Source organism: Helianthus annuus, chromosome 7 (assembly GCF_002127325.2).
Source record: "Helianthus annuus cultivar XRQ/B chromosome 7, HanXRQr2.0-SUNRISE, whole genome shotgun sequence".
Taxonomy (NCBI): Eukaryota; Viridiplantae; Streptophyta; class Magnoliopsida; order Asterales; family Asteraceae; genus Helianthus; species Helianthus annuus.
Window position 1 is genome coordinate 116,449,172 of NC_035439.2, and position 23,580 is coordinate 116,472,751.

At 40.3% G+C, this 23,580-nt stretch overlaps 3 protein-coding genes across 4 annotated transcripts; 2 read left to right on the top strand and 1 right to left on the bottom strand.

The window, feature by feature from the left end:
- Positions 1–590: 590 nt before the first annotated feature.
- LOC110887578 (LRR receptor-like serine/threonine-protein kinase EFR) lies at positions 591–6,120 on the top strand. Its single transcript, XM_035975207.1, has one exon. The coding sequence runs from the start codon at positions 2,887–2,889 to the stop codon at positions 4,609–4,611; it is 1,725 nt and encodes a 574-aa protein (XP_035831100.1). The 5' UTR covers positions 591–2,886; the 3' UTR covers positions 4,612–6,120.
- Positions 6,121–6,586: 466 nt separating this feature from the next.
- On the top strand, positions 6,587–11,386 carry LOC110887579 (probable LRR receptor-like serine/threonine-protein kinase At3g47570). Its single transcript, XM_022135158.2, has 2 exons — positions 6,587–10,253; positions 10,344–11,386. The coding sequence occupies exons 1-2, from the start codon at positions 9,581–9,583 to the stop codon at positions 10,727–10,729; spliced, it is 1,059 nt and encodes a 352-aa protein (XP_021990850.1). The 5' UTR covers positions 6,587–9,580; the 3' UTR covers positions 10,730–11,386.
- A 1,969-nt stretch (positions 11,387–13,355) lies between these two features.
- LOC110889242 (c-Myc-binding protein homolog) lies at positions 13,356–15,968 on the bottom strand. Of its 2 annotated transcripts, none has more exons than XM_022136749.2 (5): positions 15,818–15,968; positions 14,961–15,033; positions 14,788–14,836; positions 14,531–14,654; positions 13,356–13,614 (listed from the first exon to the last, which is right to left on the bottom strand). In XM_022136749.2, the coding sequence occupies exons 1-5, from the start codon at positions 15,818–15,820 to the stop codon at positions 13,534–13,536; spliced, it is 330 nt and encodes a 109-aa protein (XP_021992441.1). In that variant the 5' UTR covers positions 15,821–15,968; the 3' UTR covers positions 13,356–13,533. The 2 variants fall into 2 exon arrangements, with proteins under 2 accessions (XP_021992441.1, XP_035831101.1); XM_035975208.1 differs by lacking the exon at positions 15,818–15,968 and adding an exon at positions 15,191–15,680.
- Between the last annotated feature and the right edge of the window lie 7,612 nt (positions 15,969–23,580).

Consider the following 23,580-nt stretch of genomic DNA (forward strand, 5'->3'; position numbering starts at 1 on the left):
CACTTTGCGCACGACTCCCCGGCAACGACACCATTTTGATGACTGTCGAAAGCGTCATGCAAAAGCCTAAATAACCTAGGTAGCTAGGGTAATTAGGGTATCGAATCCAGAGAAGTATGGTGGAAAGTGTTATGAATTAAGCACTAAGAACTAATTGCAAAAATATACACTTTGATTGTTTGAGAGTTTGATAAACTAAAATAATTGCTAAATTATGTTGTAAACAGTTGGAGAAAACAATGGTTCCTCAGGATTTTAGATTCAAAGCAATGTCAATTATGTGTTTAATTGTGACAATCACATAGACATGACTATGCAGTTCAATTACCAAGTTGTGATTACCTAAAGACTACTTACTTCAATTGTAAAACAACGGAAGGTTATCGTATAAGCAATTAACTAAAATTACCAACCCTAATCCCTATCAAATATATCGAAATTACTAGCAATCTCGGGAATTGAATGAATCAGAACCAAAGTTTAAATAAAATCAATCATTACAACCAGTTAATCAAATCAATAGGTAAAAAGCATCGAATGCTTAGATTACCGAGTTCAACATAATAAAAAGCACATCACTTAGTCTACTTACAAGAATCCTCCACCCGGAAGAAACCATTAGATGATTAGCCGCTCATCTTGTTCGATTGATCGTCAAAAGCTTGAGAAACGGATGAATTCATCTTCCGAACGATTGATTTTGTGATGAGAATGATAATGATTGTTAAAGAATGCTCCCAAAAGTGTGTCTTGTGCACCAATTTTCGTCCCCAGGGTGCTGATCCCGAGTAGGGTTTTGATACCCTTTAAATCCCCTTGAAAACATCACATTCGCGCTGCCCTTGTATTCTCGCCGTAGGCTACGCTTACGGACAGTAGCATACGGTCTGTATCCTCTGTTTCTTGTTCTTGCTGGTCCGTATGCTATGCTAATCAACCATAGGTTACGTCCAAGACTTGCTGTACACTTTTTTTGGCTGATGTAAATGAACCGTAGGCTACGATTATAGAACCGTAGCTTACATCGTGAACATTGGCTCAATATTTGCTACTTTTCAACTTTCCATTATTGAAATATAGGCCCTTGGACTTCATTGTTTCGTGTTTCTCGTACATTCAAGCTATCTCTTCGATCCGAAACATCTACTGAATGATGTAATATGTCTTGATTTCCATCCACGGTCGTTCCGCTTCATCACCAAGCATCCTAACTTCGCCGAATTATGCGATTAACCTGTAAAACCACAAACTTTCGTAGTTAACATATTCAAAGCATATAATCATTTAAGCGGCAATAAAACACGTAACATAACACACTTTAACACCCGGGTTTCACCCTCTCCATCAGCTTCATTGGGGGAATCGCGTAGTTTGTTACTTTAGCTCAAAAAGGATAAGCTCCCTTGGAATCAAGCTCCTCCTTCAAGATCAAGCCCCTCCATTGGCGTTTTCACAATCACGCCAACACCAATTTTGATCGAATCACGCCCCGGGGGCGGTGTACGGGGCATTATGGGGCATGATCTTCGCCACTTCACGCGCAATCACATTACCACTATGTGTGGTCTAAGTGAGAAAAATGGGTTGTCAAGCTATAAGCTATGTGTAATAAATGAGTTAAACAGGTTGTAGTAAATAAGTTAAACTATTATTAAACAATCGACCATATAAATCTATTGTTATAGTTATATTTTAAAAGGGTTGATGAGTATCAAGCACGGAAATGTTTATTGAACGAGTCCGACATAACAGTTACAACCCCCACACAACCATACCTAGTAGAATCCCACCAATAGAAAAACTATTGGTACGGCTTGAGGTGGATAAAATGTAGGCAAACCGTACCTCTCACCTAGGATAAAGAGGTTGCTTTCAAAAAAAAATCCCAGCTCTAAGGCTCCCTTTCTCAACATAAAAAAAGTATATCTTGGTTATTTTATACGGCTGGCCTGCTTAATTGTTTTTATGTCCTGGCATATATTGTTTTAAAGGTGGTGGTCATTTGCATCTTGGTTATTTATATTACCTTCCCTTTCTTTATTGACGACTATATGTCAAACATCTTGGTTTTTAGTTCTTGTTCATATGCATCGAACAAACATGGGGTAATGATAGAAATGTTTTTATAGTTATTAATAACGCTATATCAAATATAAAAAAAAATTTGGGAGGCTGGATGACAACATCCAACAAATCCAAACCACTTCAAATAACAAGAATCACAAAAGGTTCAAAAATTAAATCAACTATCAACTAATAGGTATAAAACAAACTTATATGGTGGGAAACCAGAATGCAATTTAGTGGAAGAAAAAATAAGTCACTCACTCCACAATCAGGAAGTCCGATGAACAGAAAGTTTTGACATGTGTAGAGCAGTAGAGGTGTACAAAACCCGGTTTGGGTCCAAACTGGTTTGGCCTAAACCGGTTCAGGTTAAGAACTAGTTTTAAGGTTGGGAGCCCCAACCCATCCAAACCAATTTGGATCGGGTTCAAAACCGGGTTTTTTTAATCAATTTTTTTACGAGGGCTCAAAATGGTTGGGGTTGGAACCGATTCTCAACACAAAACGGGTCAGTTCCGGATCGCCGGGCACAAACCGTTTTTTTGTACGTCTATAATATACCTTAAAAGACGACTCTGTGACACTGAGGCAAACAAGATCACACATTCTCTTTATCTTTGATTGGGGACCGCTCAGACCATAAGTTGTAAGTTGATCTCGAGAGTGACCTTGGTAGAACTTTTCAACCACGTCACAATCAAGAAGCCCAATGACCACAGTTTTGAACTGGTCAAGTGCTGCGTCGCGTTTATATAATCATATGTACCCGCAAAAGAATAGAAATATACTGCATTTGATTCAACTACTCACTACTAAAAAATGAGTGCCAGATGGTTCCGTATTGCGCCATCATTTCTCCTAGTCGTTGTGGTGCACTTTACAGCGTTTTTCATACTCACCAACACGGAGACAGCACAGAACAGCAGTGGCGCTGTTAGCGATCGTCTGGCATTGCTCGCCATCAAATCCATGATTAGAGATAACCCGCAAGGTCTCATGACCTCATGGAACGACTCCAACACTAACTTCTGCCAATGGGAGGGTGTTGCTTGCGGCCGCCGCCACCAAAGAGTCACCTTCTTGGACCTCTCATCCGGAGGCTTAACCGGTATGCTGTCTCCTTCCATCGGAAATCTAAGCTTTCTCAAGATGCTTCTGCTCTATAACAACTCGTTTTCTGGTGATATACCGCCTGAAATTGGCCGTCTCTTTAGATTACAACAACTAGGTCTTTACAACAACTTTTTCACGGGGAACATTCCAATCACCATAGGGAATTGCTCCAACCTCCAAGTTTTAGTCTTGAGTAACAATAATCTGGTAGGCAAGATCCCAGATGCGGTTGGTTCATTGTCCATGCTAGAGGTACTCATCCTTCACAGAAACAATCTAGAAGGTGGGATTCCTATGTTCATTGCGAATCTTACATTACTCGATACACTTTCTCTCAGTAATTGTACACTTGGTGGACGTTTTCCCGACGTGTTCCACCAGCTGACTAACTTGAAAAGGCTTACTTTTGCTGGAAACAACCTTGTTGGTACCATCCCACCTTCTTTTTATAATTGTTCATCTTTAGAACAAGTATTTCTAGATAATAATCAACTCACTGGTAGACTGCCCACTAACTTAGGCTCCATAATGCCTCGCCTTGCGGTACTTTATTTGTCTAATAACCGTTTAACAGGGCCCCTTCCACCATCCCTTCTTGGTTCTCCACAACTATATGACCTTGATGTAGAAGACAACTATTTATCAGGAAAACTAGTAACCACTTTTAATAATTCCTGTAATTTGGAATTCTTGTATCTAGATGGAAATAGTTTTGGAAGTGAGGAAGACGATGAAATGAAGTTTATAGATGATTTATCTAGTTGCAGAAAGTTACAAAAACTATATCTCCATTACAATCAATTCAAAGGTTTCCTGCCGGAGTCTTTAGGAAATTTGCCGACTACACTAGATAGTCTGAGTGTTGCTTTTAATTATTTTTCTGGTGATCTTCCGTCATCGATTGGTAATCTTACTGGTCTAACTCTACTGGACTTGTCAAGTAATCAATTCACAGGCACACTTCCAGTGACCATTGGCAATCTTACAAATCTACAGAAGCTGGATCTTACGAATAATACTTTCTCAGGGAATATTCCGGGTTCTTTAGGGAATCTATCATTGATGATTGAACTCCACCTGACTTCAAATGATTTTACCGGTACCATACCATCAAGTTTAGGTTACTGTAAAAAGTTGATAAGGTTAAACCTTGATCAAAATAACCTTACCGGAGAGATACCTGGGCAACTATTTGAAATATCGTCACTGTCGATTAGCCTGAATTTGGGTGATAACCAATTATCAGGACAACTTCCCGTAGAGGTAGGCAATCTTAAGAACTTAAATGAAATTATTCTGGCAAATAATCGACTAACCGGCAGCATTCCAAGCAGTCTCGGCAGCTGCAGCAGCCTTCAGTATCTTGACTGTTGGAATTCCTTGCAGTATGCGATATTGAATAAGGGTTCTGCAGATCTCTTTTGTTCATAAAAATGAATTGATAAAACACTTGAAAAGATACATCCGAGTATATATATGTATTCGGGGCATACATGAGATAACCGCCCCAAATGATAATGAATAAAACATACTAACCTAACATAAGTTTAATCTAATATGTGACATAAATATATAATGAATCTAGCTTATATATATATTAATTATACTTGTCTAACACCCTCCCGTAAGCTAGATCATTTGAGCATCATGCGCAGTAGAGTCTTTAAACGTAAGAAGTCCTTTGGCTGTAATGCTTTAGTCATAATATCAGCCAATTGATCTTTAGTTGCACAGAACAAAATTGTTACATCTTCTCTTCGGATTAGATCTCTTATGAAGTGATATTTGACCCGAATGTGCTTGCTCTTACCATGATATACCGGATCTTTGGCTAGACATATAGTGGACTTATTGTCACAGTAAATAGGTATTGAATAATTGTCCTTCCCTTGTAATTCATCTAAGATTCCCTTTAACCATATTGCTTGACATCCAGCTAAGGTGAGTGCCATGTATTCTGCCTCTGTTGAAGAGAGAGCAACTACCTTTTGCTTCTTTGATTGCCATGATATAGGTCCCGATCCCAGGTGAAAGATGTATCCTGATGTACTCTTACTATCATCCACATTTCCTGCATAGTCACTATCACTAAAACCTACAAGTTTCTGTTTTCCACCCTTGGAGTATGTAATTCCTTGATCAAGAGTTCCTTTAACATACTTGAGTATACGTTTGGCTGCCTCCCAATGACTTCGTTTGGGAGATTCCATAAACCTGCTTACTTTACTCACTGCGAACATTATATCTGGTCTAGTATTTGTCAAGTACATTAGACTTCCTACTAGGCTTCTATACATGCTTTCATCTTTGAACTCTTCTGGATCATCCTTTGATAACTTTATCCCATATTCCATCGGTGTTGAAACTGTGTTACATTGATTCATTCTGTATTTTTCCAGTAAATTTCTCATGTATTTCTTTTGTGATAAGATTATATTGCCATCTTCATAGGAAACTTCCATGCCGAGAAAGTAATGCAGTTTTCCCATGTCTGTCATCTCAAATTCCTTTTTCATCTCATCTTTGAATTCAGAAATTAACTTCATAGAGTTACTGGCTATGATTAGATCATCCACATATAAGCATATTACCAATTTTCCTTCTTTGGTACTTTTGATGTACAATGTATGTTCATATGTACACTTCCTAAAGTTGTGGTGTATAAAATATGTATCTATTCTGCTGTACCAGGCCCTTGGTGCCTGTTTTAAACCATACAGGGCTCGTTTTAGATGACATACCTTGGTTTCTTCTCCAGGTTTGATATATCCTTGTGGTTGATCTATAAAGACTTGTTCTTTCAGTTTTCCATTTAAGAATGCGGTTTTTACGTCCATTTGGTGTAAATACCAGTCATTTTGAGCCGCGAGTGCCAGTACTAAACGAACTGTCTCGAACCTAATTACTGGTGCAAATACTTCTTGGTAATCTATTCCGAATTTTTGTTTATACCCCTTTACCACCAATCTTGCTTTGTATTTATCTACATTTCCTTTCTCATCATACTTTGTCTTGTAAATCCACTTAACCCCTATTGGTTTTTGATTCTTCGGGGGATCAACTAGATCCCATGTTTCATTCTTGTAGATTGACTCCATTTCCTTGTTCATTGCATCAATCCATTTCCCATCTTTACTAGCTTCTTCATAAGTGGTGGGATCCATGCTAGTATAGAGCACAAAATTGATCACTTGATTCTCATTATATTTCTGTAATATTTCTTCATTGGTCAGTGCCCTTGTGTTTCTATAAACACTCTTAACGCTTCTTGTACGAATTGTTTCGTTCTCAGAGTCTGAGGAGGAGACTTCCTCATTATGTTGACTTTGACTTGATGTGGGGTCTAACTCGCTGTCATCATGATTCTGTTGTATATGTTCAGGTCCCGTTAGATTGGAGTTTACTTCCATATTGTCAGGCATGTTTTCTTGTCGAATGGGATTTGGTTCATGATGCTCTTCAGTAGGATTCCGGTCCTCTATGCTTTGATCAATCGGCACTGCACCATCTTCTAATATCATGTATGGAGTTTCATTTAATTCATTATTGACGACCCACCTTTTACTTTCGTCAAAAATCACATCTCTGCTTATAGTGATCTTGTTAGTCAAAGGATTAAATAACTTATATCCTTTACTATTTTCACTGTACCCAACGAATATCATCTTTTCCGTTTTATCATCCAATTTATTCCACTTCTGTTTGGGTATGTGGACATAGGCTACACTACCGAAAACCTTTAAGTGTTCCACATTTGGTTTTCTTCCATTCCATGCTTCGAATGGAGTTACATTTGGTCTAGTCTTTGTAACCGTACGATTCAGTATGTATGTGGTGCATGCTATTGCTTCTGCCCAGAACTTGTTTGGCAATTTTTTCATGCTCAACATACTTCTACTTAACTCCATTAGTGTCCTATTCTTCCTTTCCGCTACCCCGTTTTGTTGGGGTGAGTAACTATTTGTAAGTTGATGATGAATCCCATTTGCATTTAAGTACTCTTGAAATGATTTTCCACAATATTCCCCTCCGCGATCTGTTCTTAACGTTTTAATCGTGTGATCGGATTGATTTTCGGATAATGCTTTAAATAGCTTGAAGTAACTTAATGCCTCGGACTTGAGTTTAAGAAAATACACCCAAGTTTTCCTAGAATAATCGTCAATAAAGGTAATGAAGTACCTGCATCCACCAATGGACTCCGTTCTCATCGGACCGCATATATCAGAATGAATAAGTTGGAGTGGTTTAGTTGCTTGCCACTTTGTTTTATTTGGAAAAACTTTTCTTGCTTGCTTGCCCGATACACACCCCTCACATATACTTGTGTCTCTTGAAATCTTTGGTAAACCATACACTATATCTTTGTTTCCCATATCTGCTAGTGTATCAAGATTTACATGTCCATACCTCTTATGCCATAGGATGGAGGTTTCCTTGGTAGTCATGGTTAATGCTAATGTTAAATCCTTTTCAGGGTGGAGAGGAAACATTTTGTTGTTTGTCATTTTTATTTCACCCAATGTTCCGTTTCTAACATCCTTTATAATGCATTTATTCTCTTGAAATGTAATCGTATAACCCCTTTTTATGAGTTGACCAACGCTTAACAGATTGTGCCTTAAACCTTTGACATAGAACACGTCTTTTACCCTTTTGTTTTGCCCTTGTATTGCGATTTTGATCTCCCCACTGCCTAGAACTTCTAGTTTTTTAACATCACCGGTTCTTACCTCTTTTCTTATTGACTCATCCAACGATGTGAACAAGTTTCGATTTCCTGTCATGTGGTTGCTGCAACCACTGTCTAAATACCAGTGATCGTTGTTATCAGTTTCTTCCATATTCAGAATCATAAACATTGAATCATCCGTCTCCTTTTCCTCCGGTTCATCATCTTGATGAATTAACATGTTGTCTGTTCCGTTTTCAACTTTCTGTTTGCAAAACTTGGCGGTGTGACCCAGTTTTTGACAATTATAACATCTAATAGAACTTAGGTAACGATCCCTAATTCTACCACGTCCTCTTCCTATTCCACCGTTTCGATTCTGTCTAAATCTGTCCTGATTGGCGTTCTGAACTTGGAACGCATGTTCGATTGGTGGATCTTCGTATCTTTTCATCCGTAACTCATGGGATTGTAGGATTCCCATTAACTCTTCGGTGGAAACATCCTCTAAATTCTTTGTTTCCTCTATAGTGATCACAACCGACTCAAAGTTTCGAGTCATACTGCGTAGAATTTTTTCTACAATTCGTTGTTCACTAATTTTCTCTTCGTTCATTCTTAATTGGTTCACTATTAGGGTTATTCTATTGAAATAATCTTCAACAGATTTCCCATCGTTCATTTTTAACGCATCAAATTCACATCTAAGGGTTTGAAGTCTTACAGTTTTTACCCGATTTTCTCCCTTGTACGATTTGTGTAAAATGTTCCAGGCCTCCTTTGATGAATTCGTCATGGCAATCCTCTCGAATACAGTATCGTTCACTGATTGAAATATTATGTGTAGAGCACGTTTGTCCCTTTTTATTGACTCTCGGTATGCAGTATTGGCTTCATTTGTTGGATTGTTTCCCAACTCTTGATATCCATCTTCAACAATGCTCCATAATTCTTGTGATTCAAGCAACACTTTCATTTGAATGTGCCAGTGATAATAATTTTGCCCTGTGAGTTTTGGAATTTGGGTTTGAATTCCCTGCGATTGATTCATCTTCGTCTGATCCTTCCTGAATACGGTTGATTTGATTTGAATGATGTTCGGATCGTTATGGCTCTGATACCACTATGTTGGAATTCCTTGCAGTATGCGATATTGAATAAGGGTTCTGCAGATCTCTTTTGTTCATAAAAATGAATTGATAAAACACTTGAAAAGATACATCCGAGTATATATATGTATTCGGGGCATACATGAGATAACCGCCCCAAATGATAATGAATAAAACATACTAACCTAACATAAGTTTAATCTAATATGTGACATAAATATATAATGAATCTAGCTTATATATATATTAATTATACTTGTCTAACATTGACATAAGCTTCAACTTATTTTCGGGATCCTTTCCTTCATCGTTGGGATCTTTACAAGCCCTCGAATTCCTTGATGCCTCACATAACAACATCACCGGCGAAATCCCGACTTTTTTAGAAGTAATTCCTTTGAAGAATCTCAACATATCTTTCAACAATTTAGAGGGCCAGGTGTCGAGAAAAGGAGTGTTTGCCAACGCAAGTTCGGTATCTATTCTTGGCAATAGTCGGCTTTGTGGCGGCGTGCCTGAACTTCAGTTACCCAAGTGCCGGTCTAATAAGAAGAAAAATAAGTTGAGCCTTGCAGTTATATTAGTGATTTCTTTTGGTTCGGTTCTGCTTTTTGTAGTCATGGTGTTGTTTTTTGCATGTTATCCGTGGAAAAAGAAAGTTGAAGACGGTCCACAAAAGACTGCCTCATGGGAGTACCTAAGTCAGGTTTCTTATTATACGCTCAACAATGCAACCAATGGGTTTTCCACTGAAAACTTAATCGGTGAGGGGAGCTTTTCATCTGTATATAAAGGGAACCTTGATACGGACGGTGCGAATATTGTTGCTATCAAAGTACTAAACCTCCATCATCGAGGTGGTTCCAAGAGCTTCGTTTCCGAATGTGAGGCACTGAGAAATACTCAACATAGAAACCTAGCAAAAGTCATAACTTGTTGCAGTGGCATTGACTTCCAAGCCAACGATTTCAAAGCCATAGTTTATGAATTCATGCCAAACGGAAGTGTAGACAGATGGTTACATAACCCCCAAAGTGAACTCCATCAACTCAGTCTGATTCAGAGGGTGTGTATCGTGCTGGACGTAGCATATGCGCTTGATTATCTTCATCATCATGCTGGAACGACTATTGTGCACTGTGATTTGAAGCCAAGCAACATTCTTCTCGATGAAGATATGGTTGCACATGTTGGAGACTTCGGGCTTTCAAAGATTCTTCAATCTGAGTACCAACATAGATATAATAGCAGCTCAACTGGAGTTAGAGGAACCATTGGGTACGCAGCTCCAGGTAAGCTGTGCTGGTAACTCATGAATTTATCCGATTTACGTAACTTTTGGATATTCATTTCCTGATGAAAATTGTGTGGTTCGATTGCAGAATATGGGGTTGGGAGCATAGTGTCAAGAAATGCAGATATGTACAGTTTTGGGATAATGTTGCTGGAGATGATGACATGTAAGAAGCCTACGGACATCATGTTTGGAGAAGAGCTCAGCCTACACAGCTATGCTGAGAAAGCCATGGGTGATGGTGCACTGGAGATCGTTGATCCAGTGCTTCTGAAAGATGACAAGACGATTGGACCGACGACCAACAAGGAAGAAATAACAGGTTACATGAATCATGAAAGGTGTTTGCGTTTGTTACTGGAAGTTGGTGTGTCATGTTCCATGGAATCGCCACAAAACAGAATGGACACGGCTAGTGTTATCCAAAAGCTCCAATTGATAAAGAATGCCATTTTAGGGAATTCTACCCTTTAGATTATCTTCTGTTTAAACTATTAAAATATGATTCAACACTCCCATGCACGTGAGAAAATCGTTGGTTCATTATGCACATGGGTTTATCTGCTTCCAATATATTCGAATAAGTTTAGGTTGTTATGGAGTCCGAGTCATATGGTTTACGTTAGCTGATCGTTGGAGAGTCTGCCTATTTATATATCCTTTTTGCGTCTGTTTATGTATTCACTTTCAAAGCAAGAAACAAGTTGAGTTAATCGTGCAATTGATCTTATTGTGTGTTTCCGTGAGATTATTATAAGTACTAATACCAATAGTGGTATCAGAGCTTGACAGAGATCCTTTATTTGTAGAATTGTCGTCGTCCAGTGGGTTTCATTGTGATATTGTGAAACACGAACAATCAAGTATGATCGAATGTAACAGTGAATTGTGAATTAGAAGTGTTTGTGAAAGAGAGATTAAAACAGAAAACAAGTTGATCAAATTGATCAGTGGTTTCAACGACACAATACAAACCATAAAAATGTTCCTCGACCGTTCACATTGCCAACCGATGCAACGTTTCAGGAACGACACGGCTGTTAAACCAAGACCTGACGATTACTTCCTACATGGGCTTGTTAAAAGAATTTAGCCCAAACACAATAACATACTTGATGTTTTGACCCATAAGTATAATATATAACATGGGATGGTTCAAATGAAAACCACTTTTATTGTGAAAACTCGAAAACTAACTAAAAAAGCCTAAAAAACCTAAAAAACATACAAATTTTTTTTTTTTTTACAATTTTTTTTAGAAAAATCGCTACTTTTTATATATAGAAAAAAATTTTCAAAAAAAAAAAAAAAAAAAAAATTCGGTTGTACTGCACATGTGCACTAATACGGAAAGCCTAAACCACTTAACCCACCCCCCACCGACACCCCCCAAAAACCTAAACCCCCCACCCCCACCCCCACCCCCCCAAAAACCTAAATTCACCCTCCCACCAAAAGCCTAACCCCCCCTCCCCCCAAAAACCTAAACCCCCCCACCCCCCACCCTCCCAAAAACCTAAAACTAAACCCTAAACATAAACCCGAAAAAAACCTAACCCCCCCCCACCCCCACCTCCCAAAAACCTAAACCCCCCTTCCCCCCACACCCAAAAACCTAATACTAATCCTAAACCTCCAAAAAAACTAACCCTAAAAGCTAAACTAGAATCAAAAAGCTAATTTTAAGCATGTAATGCACATTGTAGTACATGTTATATTGCACATGTGCACTACTATAATAATAGTATTGAAAACAAGACGAAACCATAAATCTTTTTTTATGTCATAAAAAATATGCTCGAATATACTTGAATGAAAGATAAGAAAATTTGTGATCTTATGGTGCCATTTTTGTTTTAAAATGATAACGTATGGAGAAATGAGAAATGTTTGAAAAGTTATATATTTTTTGTTCCAATTTTACCCCTCCTTCATTAAAAGTCTTCCCCCCTCCTTTTTAGTGGGTTTTAGTTAGTTTTCTAGTTTTCACAATAACTAGTGGTTTTCATTTGAACCTTCCCCTATATAACATAACATAAGTTTAATTTCAAATGCAGCCCATAACGATATAAGAATGATCAAAGGATTAGGATTAATCCAATATTTAATATCCAACATTTTTCAATTCAATTCCAATGTCGTTTTCTGTCAATAACCAATTTTCAATGGTTGATCAAGGCAAACTCAAGAACTCTAGAATGAGGGATGCTCATGCCATGGCTTTAATTCAACAAGCTTAGCATTATCAACTTTTTTCTAGGATTGCAGCGGCTGAATCATCTAAAGAAAGTTGGGAGACCCTAAAAATGGAGTACCAAGGTGACACACAATTAGTAAAGGCAATCAAGCTTCAAGGAAGGGCTGAGAAGGGATTTTGAGAACCTAACTATGATAGAAGGAGAATTTTTGGGTGAGCATTATTCAAGAGTTAGGGCTATAGTTAGGCAAAAGAGATCATATGGAGAGGTAGTGTCTGATCATGTGATCGTGGAGAAGATCCTGCGTAGCCTCACTCCTAAGTTCGATTACATTGTTTCCTCAACTGAAGTATCTTTTGATCTAGCTAAGCTCACACCAATGAAGTGAGTTAATGGGTTCACTACAATCTCAAGAAGAAGGGATGGATACTAGTGTAATTGATAAGCCAGAAAAAGTGGAAGAACATGCATTGCAGGTTGTTCAAGAACACTTTCAGGTGGTGGGTGGATTTCTCCGGCGGTGGCAAGTTGTGATGATACGGGAAGTGATGGTGCAAGATGAAGATGATTGTTTGTGTGTGGGACGGTTATAAGAAGGGCTTGGGATGCTTAAATAACGAAATGACTACAATACTCTCATGTGATTTGCACGTGAGAGAAGTTAACAACAAAATTTAACGAAGTTATAAGGCAAGGACACCGCCTGATGGAAGATGGCAACTTAAAGGACATCCAATGTAATTTTCATAGTTAAATGACACCGCCTGCAACTTCGTTCAAACATAAAGGACGTAAAATGCAACTTAGTCGTGAGAATATTATAAGCACTAATACCATCATAAACTTGTGACCTAAACTTAAATGGGAGAGTTGATATTAAGTCACATGCTGACTAGAGCTAATAAGGATGAACTAAAACACATTATATAATAAGGAGCGTGTATGAAGTTAGCATAAAGGTCATAAATATCGCAATGAAATAAACCAGATAAAAAAAATGAACATGAGAATAGCATAAAATTAGGGAAATATGTATTGATTTTTGGTATGTAGAGTTCTTCATATAATACCAAGATTCCTTCATAGATTTTCTTTAGGTGGTTCCACTTCAACATCCTCTTTGGAAGATGCCACTGTTTGTGTGTTTTTTAATTCCTCAAGCTGCAAAAAAGACAACTTCTGCATTATTATGCTAGTAATATGTTATTTTGCACTAGAAAGTACACCTTTTTAACCCTTTATCCTTATCTTTGACTTCTGAAGTCAAACGGACCAAAATACAAGTTAATTCGAAACTGATATATTCTTTACATGTTATTCTTTTTAGAAATTTGGTAAATAACCAAAATCTGGGTTACCAACAAAATTTGCAAGAGATACCATATAAATTCTGTATTTGTAAAATAAGAAGTTTGATTTGAGATAGGGGTGCTAAACGGGTCGTGTTCACGGGTTGGTGGATTCAACCTGACCCGAACCCGAAAATTTTAGATGAACCCAAACACGGCCCGAACATGAAAATCATGTCATACACATGAACCCGAACACGCCCCAATATTCACAGGTTGACTTAAACACGACCCGTTCAACCCGAATTTTTCTTCTTAGTAATTTTTTTTTTGAACGGTGAGAATCTTTAACTTGTTGAGAGAGAGATCTCACACCCTCCTAAAGAGAGGGCTCTAACCCCACTCCGGCCAGATTATGTTGTCTTAACCGGGCATATTAAAATAAAAATTTAAGAAAAAATACAAATGTGTATAATACATTTACATTTAAATTACAAAATCTTATGTAAATTCTCTTTTTAACTTAAAATTATGGCATAAATTACACACCCAATAAAATTTATGACATAAAACATATTGTAAAAAATATAATATAAATTAGTTAAACAGGTCAACCCGCCAACCCAACCGGGTTGACCCAAACCCAACACGTTTAGCTAAATGGGTTCGCGGGTTTAATCTTAAACTAACCCGAACCCGTTTACACTAAACCCAAACCTGCGAATTTCGTGTTATGTTTGTGTCGTGTCAGAAATTCACACCCCTGATCTAAGAGTAAGAAGATATACCTGGCTACATTTTTCTTGATGAACTGCCAAAAGCTCATTGTATCTAATTTGCAAATCAGACATCTCAGCTTGTAGCTTTTCATACTCGGATAAGCTAGGCCCGCCTAGTTTTTGCTGGACAAACCTGTTAACCAATTCATAAGTTTTTCGATGTGTAACATTTGACAGAAAATGGAGTATGAATCCGCAGATCATCATCTGGCAAAATATGCATACTTCAAATAAACGATAAGTTATTTAAATGTGTGTTAACTTACTCAACAGCTGAGGAAGGCTTGTCATTCTGTTCATATAGTGCCACAAGAACTACAAGTAATAAAAAAGAAATTTGAATTGAGCATCTGAGGGCAAAAAGGACAGATGATATGTTTATGTTTATGTTTATGTTTATGTTTATGTTTATTTGACTGTGTTAAAAGAATTATATAACCTTTAGTCAAAGCATCGAGAACTCCACTAGACTCTAAATACTTCCTAAAAGCTTCCTTCTTTGCTTCTTTCTCCTGTAAACAAACAAAATGTATAAAAGAATGTGGTTAGCAAACCAAATAACATAGCATGTTGCCATGATCAACTAAAGAAATGACTAAGATTCGCAAAAAAAAAAAAAAAAAAAAAAAAAAAAAAAAAAAAAAAATTGCTAGTTGCTAGTAAACTAACATCTTTTCCAGCATCAAACATGTCATTGAAATAACCGGCAACTTAACTCCACCCCATTATAAATCACAAAATTCAAAATATGGATCATAGATCTCTTCTGTCAGAGACGACGGGCAGTCGAATGTTAATTCGTTTCAACTACTTTTATTAGAAACCTACAGATCTATACATAAAAAAGAACCTGCATTGCTGATTCTCATTTGATATCACAGAAAACATTTAAACAAATCACTTGTGCAGGCTTGATTAAACCTGTAGACACTCAAATCATGAATAATATCAAACCTATACTATTAATTTCATGACTGATAGAACATCTGTTACAGATATGAACTCAATTCCAAAAAAAATTCTCAGAATTTACAAAACCATGTCAATTTTGAAACTAAAATGCAACCCTTTTGACATCCAAACTCAAATTGTACCCTTTATCCTAAATCGAAGACACTAATCACTCCTACCGACACAAACAAGAAGAATCGGAAAGAAAAAAGAAAACCCACATCAATTATTGGGACTAATTGCAATAAGAACACACAGATCGACAAAAAGTTGATAACTTTTACAAAGTGTAATGGTTAAATCAGAAGTAAACAAGGGTAGGAATGAAATCTAGTAAGAACTGACCATTATTCTTTTACTGCACCATATATTTGAAGGGCTGGAAGGGGAAGACAGATTTGGTGTTTACTGGCGAATTAAATGTTTCAGGCAAAGATCACTCCCCCTGTTTTATGCAAATATAAAAAGTTTCTTTCAACGATAGATACCATTGTAATCCAACAATTTCTTTTCTTTTCTTTTTTTTTTCATTTTACCAAATTTATTTTTATTGTTGTAGGATAAGACTTAGTAACCATTAGATTGTGGGTTCGATTTCCATAAGAGGGTTTTTCCCAGATTTATTGGGTTTATTCATGAATTGTTGTATAAGCATTATTGCCTAGTTGAGATGAATATGATCGGGTGGTTCCGCTGGTGGCACGATGATACTCTAGTGGTCAGCCGGTGATCCAAATTTGCCGATAAAAAAAAGACTATTAAAGCGTCTCCGATACTATGGATGATTCTGGTTTCAGACCTGTCAACTTAGCACGTTATATCATTTCAAACTTCTACCTTAAAAAGCTACATTTTTCCTTCAACACTAAACTAATACAGAACTCCACATCAGCATCGACCTCATCACCACATTTTCCTCAGATTTAATCTATATCTAATTTATTTCTTTCACAATATGTTCATTATAATAATAAAATGATTAAAAAAAGATATCATGTGTTAAACACTCTGATGAAACACCGATTAACACAGGGTTTATCGACGGTGTTATTTCGTCTGTGGGGTTCAACCTCTTTTCTTGCTCGTAACAATGGCTGGAGATCTGCAAAACAGTAAACACCGTTAGTCTCGTTAAGAGGGGGAGAAGGGGGATTTCCCTCTTAACCAGGCTCCGGCGTGAGAATAAGTACTGTTCTGAGAGAAATAAACAGTGTGTGTATAGAGTGAGTATGGAGAGAAAAGATCCTGAACCTGAATGATGAAGGGTCCTATTTATAACCGGAGGGTGAAGAAGGAAGGAGCAGCTGTGCCAGCTGTGGGCGCGTGCCAGTTGTCCGACCAAGGGGAATATCCTCTTGGTCTGCTCTGTCACGGCAGGTGTAGTGGTACACGTGGCGTCGTTACATTTGTCCACGCTGGATACCTCGTACTGGCGTCGTCAGCCTTGCTCCCTGATTTGTCGCAGGCCTATGTGGCGTTCTGCGTGTGGTGACACGTGTTGTCCTTTATGTCGGATAGAGCATCTTTGGTGCCAGCTGCGAGTCTTCGAGAAGTTTCTAGAAGCTTCTGGATTGCTTCGCTGATGTGGACGCCTTGTATGCTCAAAAGTGGTGTGGTCTCTGCCATGTAGGCAGGGAATTGGGACCATACCTCATCAAGTCCCCCCAGTCCAGTGTGCCTTCTAGTTGAGTTGATCGTTTAGGAGGGATTCTGGACTTATGAAAGTAGTGAGCTTTTGCGGCGTGTGGAGTTTTTTGGCCTTCTATATATATAAAAATGAGCCAAGTGGACGCACGGCGCATGGGTTTTGGCCTTTTGTAAAAAGGTGAGCCAAATGGACGCATGGCGCATGGGTCTTGGCACTTTGTAAAACATGAGCCAGATGGGCGCGTGGCGCATGGGTCGTGGCCCTTTGTGAAAAGTGAGCCAAATGGACGCATGGCGCATGGGTTTTGGCCTTTTGTAAAAAGGTGAGCCAAATGGACGCATGGCGCATGGGTTTTGGCTCCTTCGTTGTTTCCTTCTGATGGAAGCTTGGTGGTCGTGGGGGAGTGTTTGGTGTGACTGTCTGATATCCCTGTCTTATCGGAGGTGAACAGTTGCTTTTGCAGTTACTTTCTGTCACGTCAGTCGGTTCAGTCGCCCATGCTTCCCGTAAAAAGAGCTGACGTCTTCTCTCTCTTCTGACGTGTCACTCCTTTATTGGTTACTTTTTGAAAGTTCTGACGGTCCACTACCCATGGCATTAAATGCGATGGGTATAAATAGGAGGCGGTTACTCCTTTTCCTTTACATTTTCAAATTTCAAGTGTGTTTTCCATCTATCTTCTTCCCTTATTCCCCGTTCTTCAATAATTTTCTTGAGTTCTTATCTTCTATTTCTTAGTACTTACACCATGTCTGAGAAGAATCCTACCCAACGAAAAAGAAAGTACAAGGGGAGGGCCCCTCCTGGTCCGGATCAGGCTGTTATCGGGTGGAAGGAGGAGGAGTTTCTTAATCTTGTCAGGGGTATGAACTTCCGTTCTGAGTGGGGAGCTCAGTATCCTCCCGCCGGATCTACTGCTTTAGACGCCCCTCCGGGTTATATTACTTTGTATGCGGCGTTTTTCCGGGAGGGTAGTTTCAGGTTGCCGATAACAAAGTTTACTGCTGCTGTGTTAAGGGGTTATGGGCTTCATATTTCCCAAGTTAATGCGATTGGGCTTCCACGCATTACCCATTTTGAATATGTCTGTAGGGCTTACCGTATTGAGCCTACCTTTGAGATGTTTAACGTTTTTTATAGTGTTACCTATGCCAATGGCTTCTATTCGTTTCAAGCACGAACGGGGGTTGCTCCGGTTTGTTCTGTGCCGTTAAAGAGCATTCATGACTGGAAACAGAAATTCTTTTACATCCGCTGTGGCGTAATTCCAATAGATATGCCGTATAGGCATGTGAGTCAAGGGATTCCGAAGGTGGAGGTTATGGAAAATTATGCTGCTCAGGATTGGTATAGGAGGGTAACCTACAAGGCGACTGCCATTTCCCAACTGGATGAGATGGCTTTGGTTGGTGCAGGGATGAGTTTGCTGTGGGTGCCTAAGCATCCCTTGGGTCAACCTGTGTACAGCCATCAGGGCAAATGTATGTTTCTTTTATGGCTTATTGTTGATTTATTCTCCCTTATGTGTAATATGTTTTTCGTGTGTTCCCTTATCCTCTTGCTCCTTTGCAGTTGGTTACAGCTTGATAAATGTCTTGGACCCGAAGGCAGTGGGTGCCATGGTTGAGGCTATTCAGGCGGATGGGAACCCAACCTGGTTAGACCAGATTCGTGGTCGTTTTTGCATCCCACTGATGAAAGCTTGGGGAGATATGCTAACGAAGTTTTAGGTGAAGATGTTTGGGATGACTCTGTCGACTCGGGTCGAGAGGAAGTTATTGTTCTTTCCAGTGGAAGTTCTGACCAGATTCTTGAGGGTCTAACTTCTCGTTGCGCGCGTGCAGGTACCGCGCGGGGTGAGGTTGCTGAACCTGTGCTTGGTGTTGATGATGATGATGATGAAGAAACGGCTGTTGATCCTTCTGCCCAATTGGAGGCAAGGAAGAGGGCTAGGACGAGTAGTCTGGGAAGAAGGAGGGAAGAACTGAGGGTAAAGCTGCTGGTTCCTCTCGTAAGCAACCTTCTACTCTTCCTTGTCTAGATTATGTTGTGGTTTCTGATACATTCTCTGGCCTAGGGGTTGGTGAGAGGAATTGAGAGTCAGATCCTAATGATGGTGCTACATTGTCCGAGCACATGAAGAAAAAAGCCCTTGCGGATCACAAACGCCAACTTGATGAGCAAGTTGCTGCTCTTCTTGCTGCTAAGAAAGCGAAGCTTCAAAAGGAGGCCCCCCCAGCACCCTCGGAGTCTGAGGTTGATTTGGGTGTGTTCAGTGGGGGTCGTGGAAATCTTTTGGAGGAGATATATGCTGCATCTGCTCCTCCCCCTGGTAATTCACTTTTCTTTTTACGTTTGTCATATCTTTCATCAAGTTGTTTTTTAATTGTTGTCTTATGACAGTGGTCAAGACTGGCAAGAAACCTCGTGTGGTGGATATTTCTCAAATTACGCCACCTGCTTCTCCCCCATCGAGGACAGTTGGTTTGACCCCTCCTCGTGATGATGTTGATGTGGGCACAAGGGGTGGGGAAGGGTTTACTGAGGGTGTGGTTGAAGGAGGTGTTGATGCTGGAGGTGATGGTGGAGGTGATGGCGGAGGTGATGGTGGAGTTGATAAAGGTAAGGGTGTTGAAATGGAGATGGAGTCTAGTGAGACTACTCCACAACAAACCATTTATACCAAACGTCCTCCTGGTGGAGGTGGGGCTACTTCTGGCGTGGTGCGCAGCCCGCATCTTGAACATGACCCTGCTGATTCTTGGGGTAATCCAGCTTGTGATGACTTGCCTCATGCCCCGCGCTGGAACCTTAACCAGGGCTCTAGGATGAATGATGTCTCATGAGTTTTTTGCTATGTCCCTTCCTCCTGCTGAGAGGATGTTTCAGAAGAACCGCAATCGTTTTGCCCTGTTGGACGATCACGTTCGTGCCAGGGTTAATTTCTTTGCTACCTCTCAGGAAATTCTTCGCGAGTGGCGGTTGATGGGGGAGGAGACCCTCGAGTTTGAGGAGTCCAAGAAGTTGTTTGTTGAGGAGAAAGAAAAATTTAATGCAGAGAAGAAGGGTTTGCAATGGAGGGTATCGGATGCTGAGCAGAAGCTTGAAGAGCAAAAACAGCTGAATGCTCAGAAGCAGAAGGATTGGGAAGCTGCGTGCGAGCGCACAAATGCTGAGATGCAGTCTCAGCGCCATGCGATCGTTCGCTTGTCTGGTGAGAAGACGAAACTTGCTGAGGAAGCAAATCAAGCGCGCCTTGCTGCTGAGAAGAAAGAAAAAGAATATGTTGATCGAATCGACAAACTGGAGGTTCTTGCACAGCAAAAGGCGACTGAGTGTGAAACTGCCCAGCGTCTTCTTGCTGAGAAAACGGCTGAGTGTCAAGCTTCCGAAGTTCTTGCTGAGGAGGCCTCAGCTGACAGCAAGTGGTTGCTTTCTCGTGGTGTGCCTTTGGTAGTGCTCTTTGCTTGCCTTATTTTCTCTTTTTCTTTTGCTTTTGCTTCGTTTTATATTTGAGTTCTCTTTCTTATTCGATCTTCCTTTTTATGTAGCTTGCTGATCGTATTTTGCATTCGACTGAGCTTGCAACATATATGTTTGAGTTGGGTAGGGCGGCTTACAACAACGGTCGGAAGTTTGGGTATGCTGAGGGCAAAACCGCGGTCATTAATAAGTAAAAAGATTATCATTTTGATCTGTATAAGGAAGACTGTGAAGGTGCTTTTACTGCCAAGCGCAAGGAATTTTCAACCCTTGAATTCGCTGTTGTTCGAGCTGCAGAGAAGTTGGCTCGCAAAGCGGATGGGGTTGCCTTGTTAAAGAAAGCTTTGGGAGAAGACGGTGATGCAGCAGGAGGTGCTGGCACCAGTCAAACTTGATTGATGAATTCCGGCCTGTGCGCCGTGTATGGCCATGAATAGGCCTGTAATGTTGGCTGTTTAAGACAATTTTAATTTTGTTTACCTGTGGGTGTATGTACATGATCTTCTGGTGAATGTTTTTATCGCTTGCTTATGTTTATGCGAATTTTGTTATCGTCATAATATGTGCATGTTTGATTGCTTTGATCAGGTGTCACGAATGAATGATGGCGCTGACAGGTGGTGTTGTGTTACTACAACGTTTTATTCTGTCGTTTGAACGTGTGCGCTTATAGGTGACATACGAAGTGATCGAGTTGCAGGCTATTGTGTGAGCTCAGCTGTGATCAGCCTTGGGAGCATTACAATGTTTTAGTTACCTTGCTATCGATATTTTCGTGTTTATGTGGGCACGAAGTTATATTTTGGCGTTTTGTAGGCTTTGGTTGTGTTTCTGACCCGGCTGTTCACTTGGTTGTGACGAGCCTTGGAGGTCTACAACGTTTCCTATGGTCGAGCCATTGATGTTTTCGTGTACGCCCAAAGTAATAAATGCAGTTGTGACAAGAAATTTGCATGAAATAAAAGTAGCCAAACACTTCTTGTATTAAAGTAAATGTGTTGGCAATACGCCCTTTACGATTACATAGCTGTTTTACATGTAGCACTTTCGGAGTTGTTGGGCATTCCAGGTTCGTGGAACCTCTTTGTTGTTGATGGTGCGCAATTTGTAAGCTCCCTTGCCGAGTACTGCATCGATTACGTATGGGCCTTCCCATTTGGGAGCCAGTTTTCCGGGCTTTTCTGCATTGGAAGCTTCGTTGTCCATTAGGACGTAGTCTCCCGGGTTAAAAGTGCAGACTCGGACTCTGGAGTTGTAATATTTTTCCAGCTTTGTTTTGTATTTGGCCTCGTTGATTGCTGCCATCTCTCTTCGTTCTTCTAGGAGGTCTAAGTCGATCCTCCTTTCTTCTTCATTGTTGATTAAATTCATGGAGAGCATCCTTGGAGATGGCAGCCCGATTTCTGCTGGGATAACAGCTTCAGACCCATAGACCAAACTGAACGGCGTTTCACCGTTGCTTGTTTTTGGCATTGTTCTATGGGCCCACAGTATGCTGGGTAGTTCGTCGACCCAGCCTCTTCGTTTCTCGCCAAGTCTTGCCTTTATGCCATCGACGATGCTTTTGTTGACTGCCTCTACTTGACCATTCCCTTGTGGGTGCGCAACCAAAGAGAAGGTATGTTCGATGTGTAACTCTTTGAACCATCGTTCGAGGTCGTCTGTTGCGAAGTTAGTTCCGTTATCGGTGATTATTCGGAGAGGTAGGCTAAAGCGGCATATGATTTGTTCCCATATGAATCTCTTGACGACTGCCGAGGTGGTTGATGCGAGTGCTTTTGCCTCTACCCATTTGGTGAAATAGTCGACTGCGACTATTGTGAACTTGACTGCCCCTGGTGCTTCCGGGAAAGGACCTACCATGTCTATGCCCCATTGTTGAAAAGGCCATGCAGTTGTGACTGGTACGAGTTCATTTTTGGGGCGCATGGTTTTGGGTGCATGTCTCTGGCAGCCACTGCACTTCCTTAACTCTTTCACAGCATCGAGGTGCATTCCGGGCCAGTAATACCCGACATTCATTACTTTTGCCACCACCATTCGAGGCCCGGCATGAATACCACAAATTCCTTCATGCACTTCCCGGATTAGGTAACTTGCGTCGTCGGCGTCTACACATCTCAGCAGTGGGCCGAGATATGACTTTCGGTACAGTATCCCGTCTGCCATCTGATAATGTTCTGATTTGTATTGGATCTTTCGCGCCTCGGCTTTGTTTTCGGGAAGTATCCCTGGCTGTAAGTACATGATTATCGGCGTCATCCAGGACGTTGTTCCTGTCTGGATGACACTTACTTCTCTGAGTGGAACGGATGGGTTGCTCAAAACCTCTATGCGCACATCCTTTGCTAGGTGCTGGAAGCTTGTTGATGCGAGCTTGCTTAGTGCATCTGCTGGCTTGTTTTCGCTTCGGTTTATGTGGTGCACCTTGTAGGAATAGAAGGTTTGCAGCAACGTTTTCGCTTGGTTGAGATAGAGTGCCATTATATCGCCCTTGGCTTCGTATTGGCCGTTGATTTGGCCTGCTACTAACATGGAGTCCACATGCACTTCGACGTGTCGGACCCCCATTTTGATCGCCAATCGTAAGCCAGCCAGGGAAGCTTCGTACTCTGCTTCGTTGTTTGTGCTCTTGAAATCCAGGCGTATGGCGTATGTGAATTCGTGTTTGTCAGGGCTTACCAGCCTCAGCCCTGCGTCTGCTCCATCTTCGTTAGATGCACCATCTGTGTACAACAGCCATGGTTCTTCTGTTTGTTTTTTCTCAGCTTTCTCCATCGCTTTACATTCCCTTTCTTTGTCATCTGGAACTTCTGTCATAAAATCTGCCAAGACTTGGCCTTTGATCGATGGTCGTGGTCTGAAAACCACGTTGTGACCTCCCAGCTCTATTGCCCATTTGGCTAGTCTTCCTGATATCTCTAGCCTTGCAAGGATATTTCCAATGTTGTAGTTTGTTAGCACGTGGATGGTGTGA

Excerpts from the sequence above, each read along its gene's own strand:
- LOC110887579 (XM_022135158.2), top strand. The coding sequence starts at position 9,581 with ATGGTGTTGTTTTTTGCATGTTATCCGTGGAAAAAGAAAGTTGAAGAC. Across the intron at positions 10,254-10,343 it reads CATTGGGTACGCAGCTCCAG|AATATGGGGTTGGGAGCATA; the intron begins GTAAGCTGTGCT and ends GTTCGATTGCAG.
- LOC110889242 (XM_035975208.1), bottom strand. The coding sequence starts at position 15,211 with ATGTTTGATGCTGGAAAAGAT. Across the intron at positions 15,034-15,190 it reads TGTTTGATGCTGGAAAAGAT|GAGAAAGAAGCAAAGAAGGA; the intron begins GTTAGTTTACTA and ends GTTTGTTTACAG. Across the intron at positions 13,615-14,530 it reads ATCAAGAAAAATGTAGCCAG|CTTGAGGAATTAAAAAACAC; the intron begins GTATATCTTCTT and ends TCTTTTTTGCAG.
- LOC110887578 (XM_035975207.1), top strand. The coding sequence starts at position 2,887 with ATGAGTGCCAGATGGTTCCGTATTGCGCCATCATTTCTCCTAGTCGTT.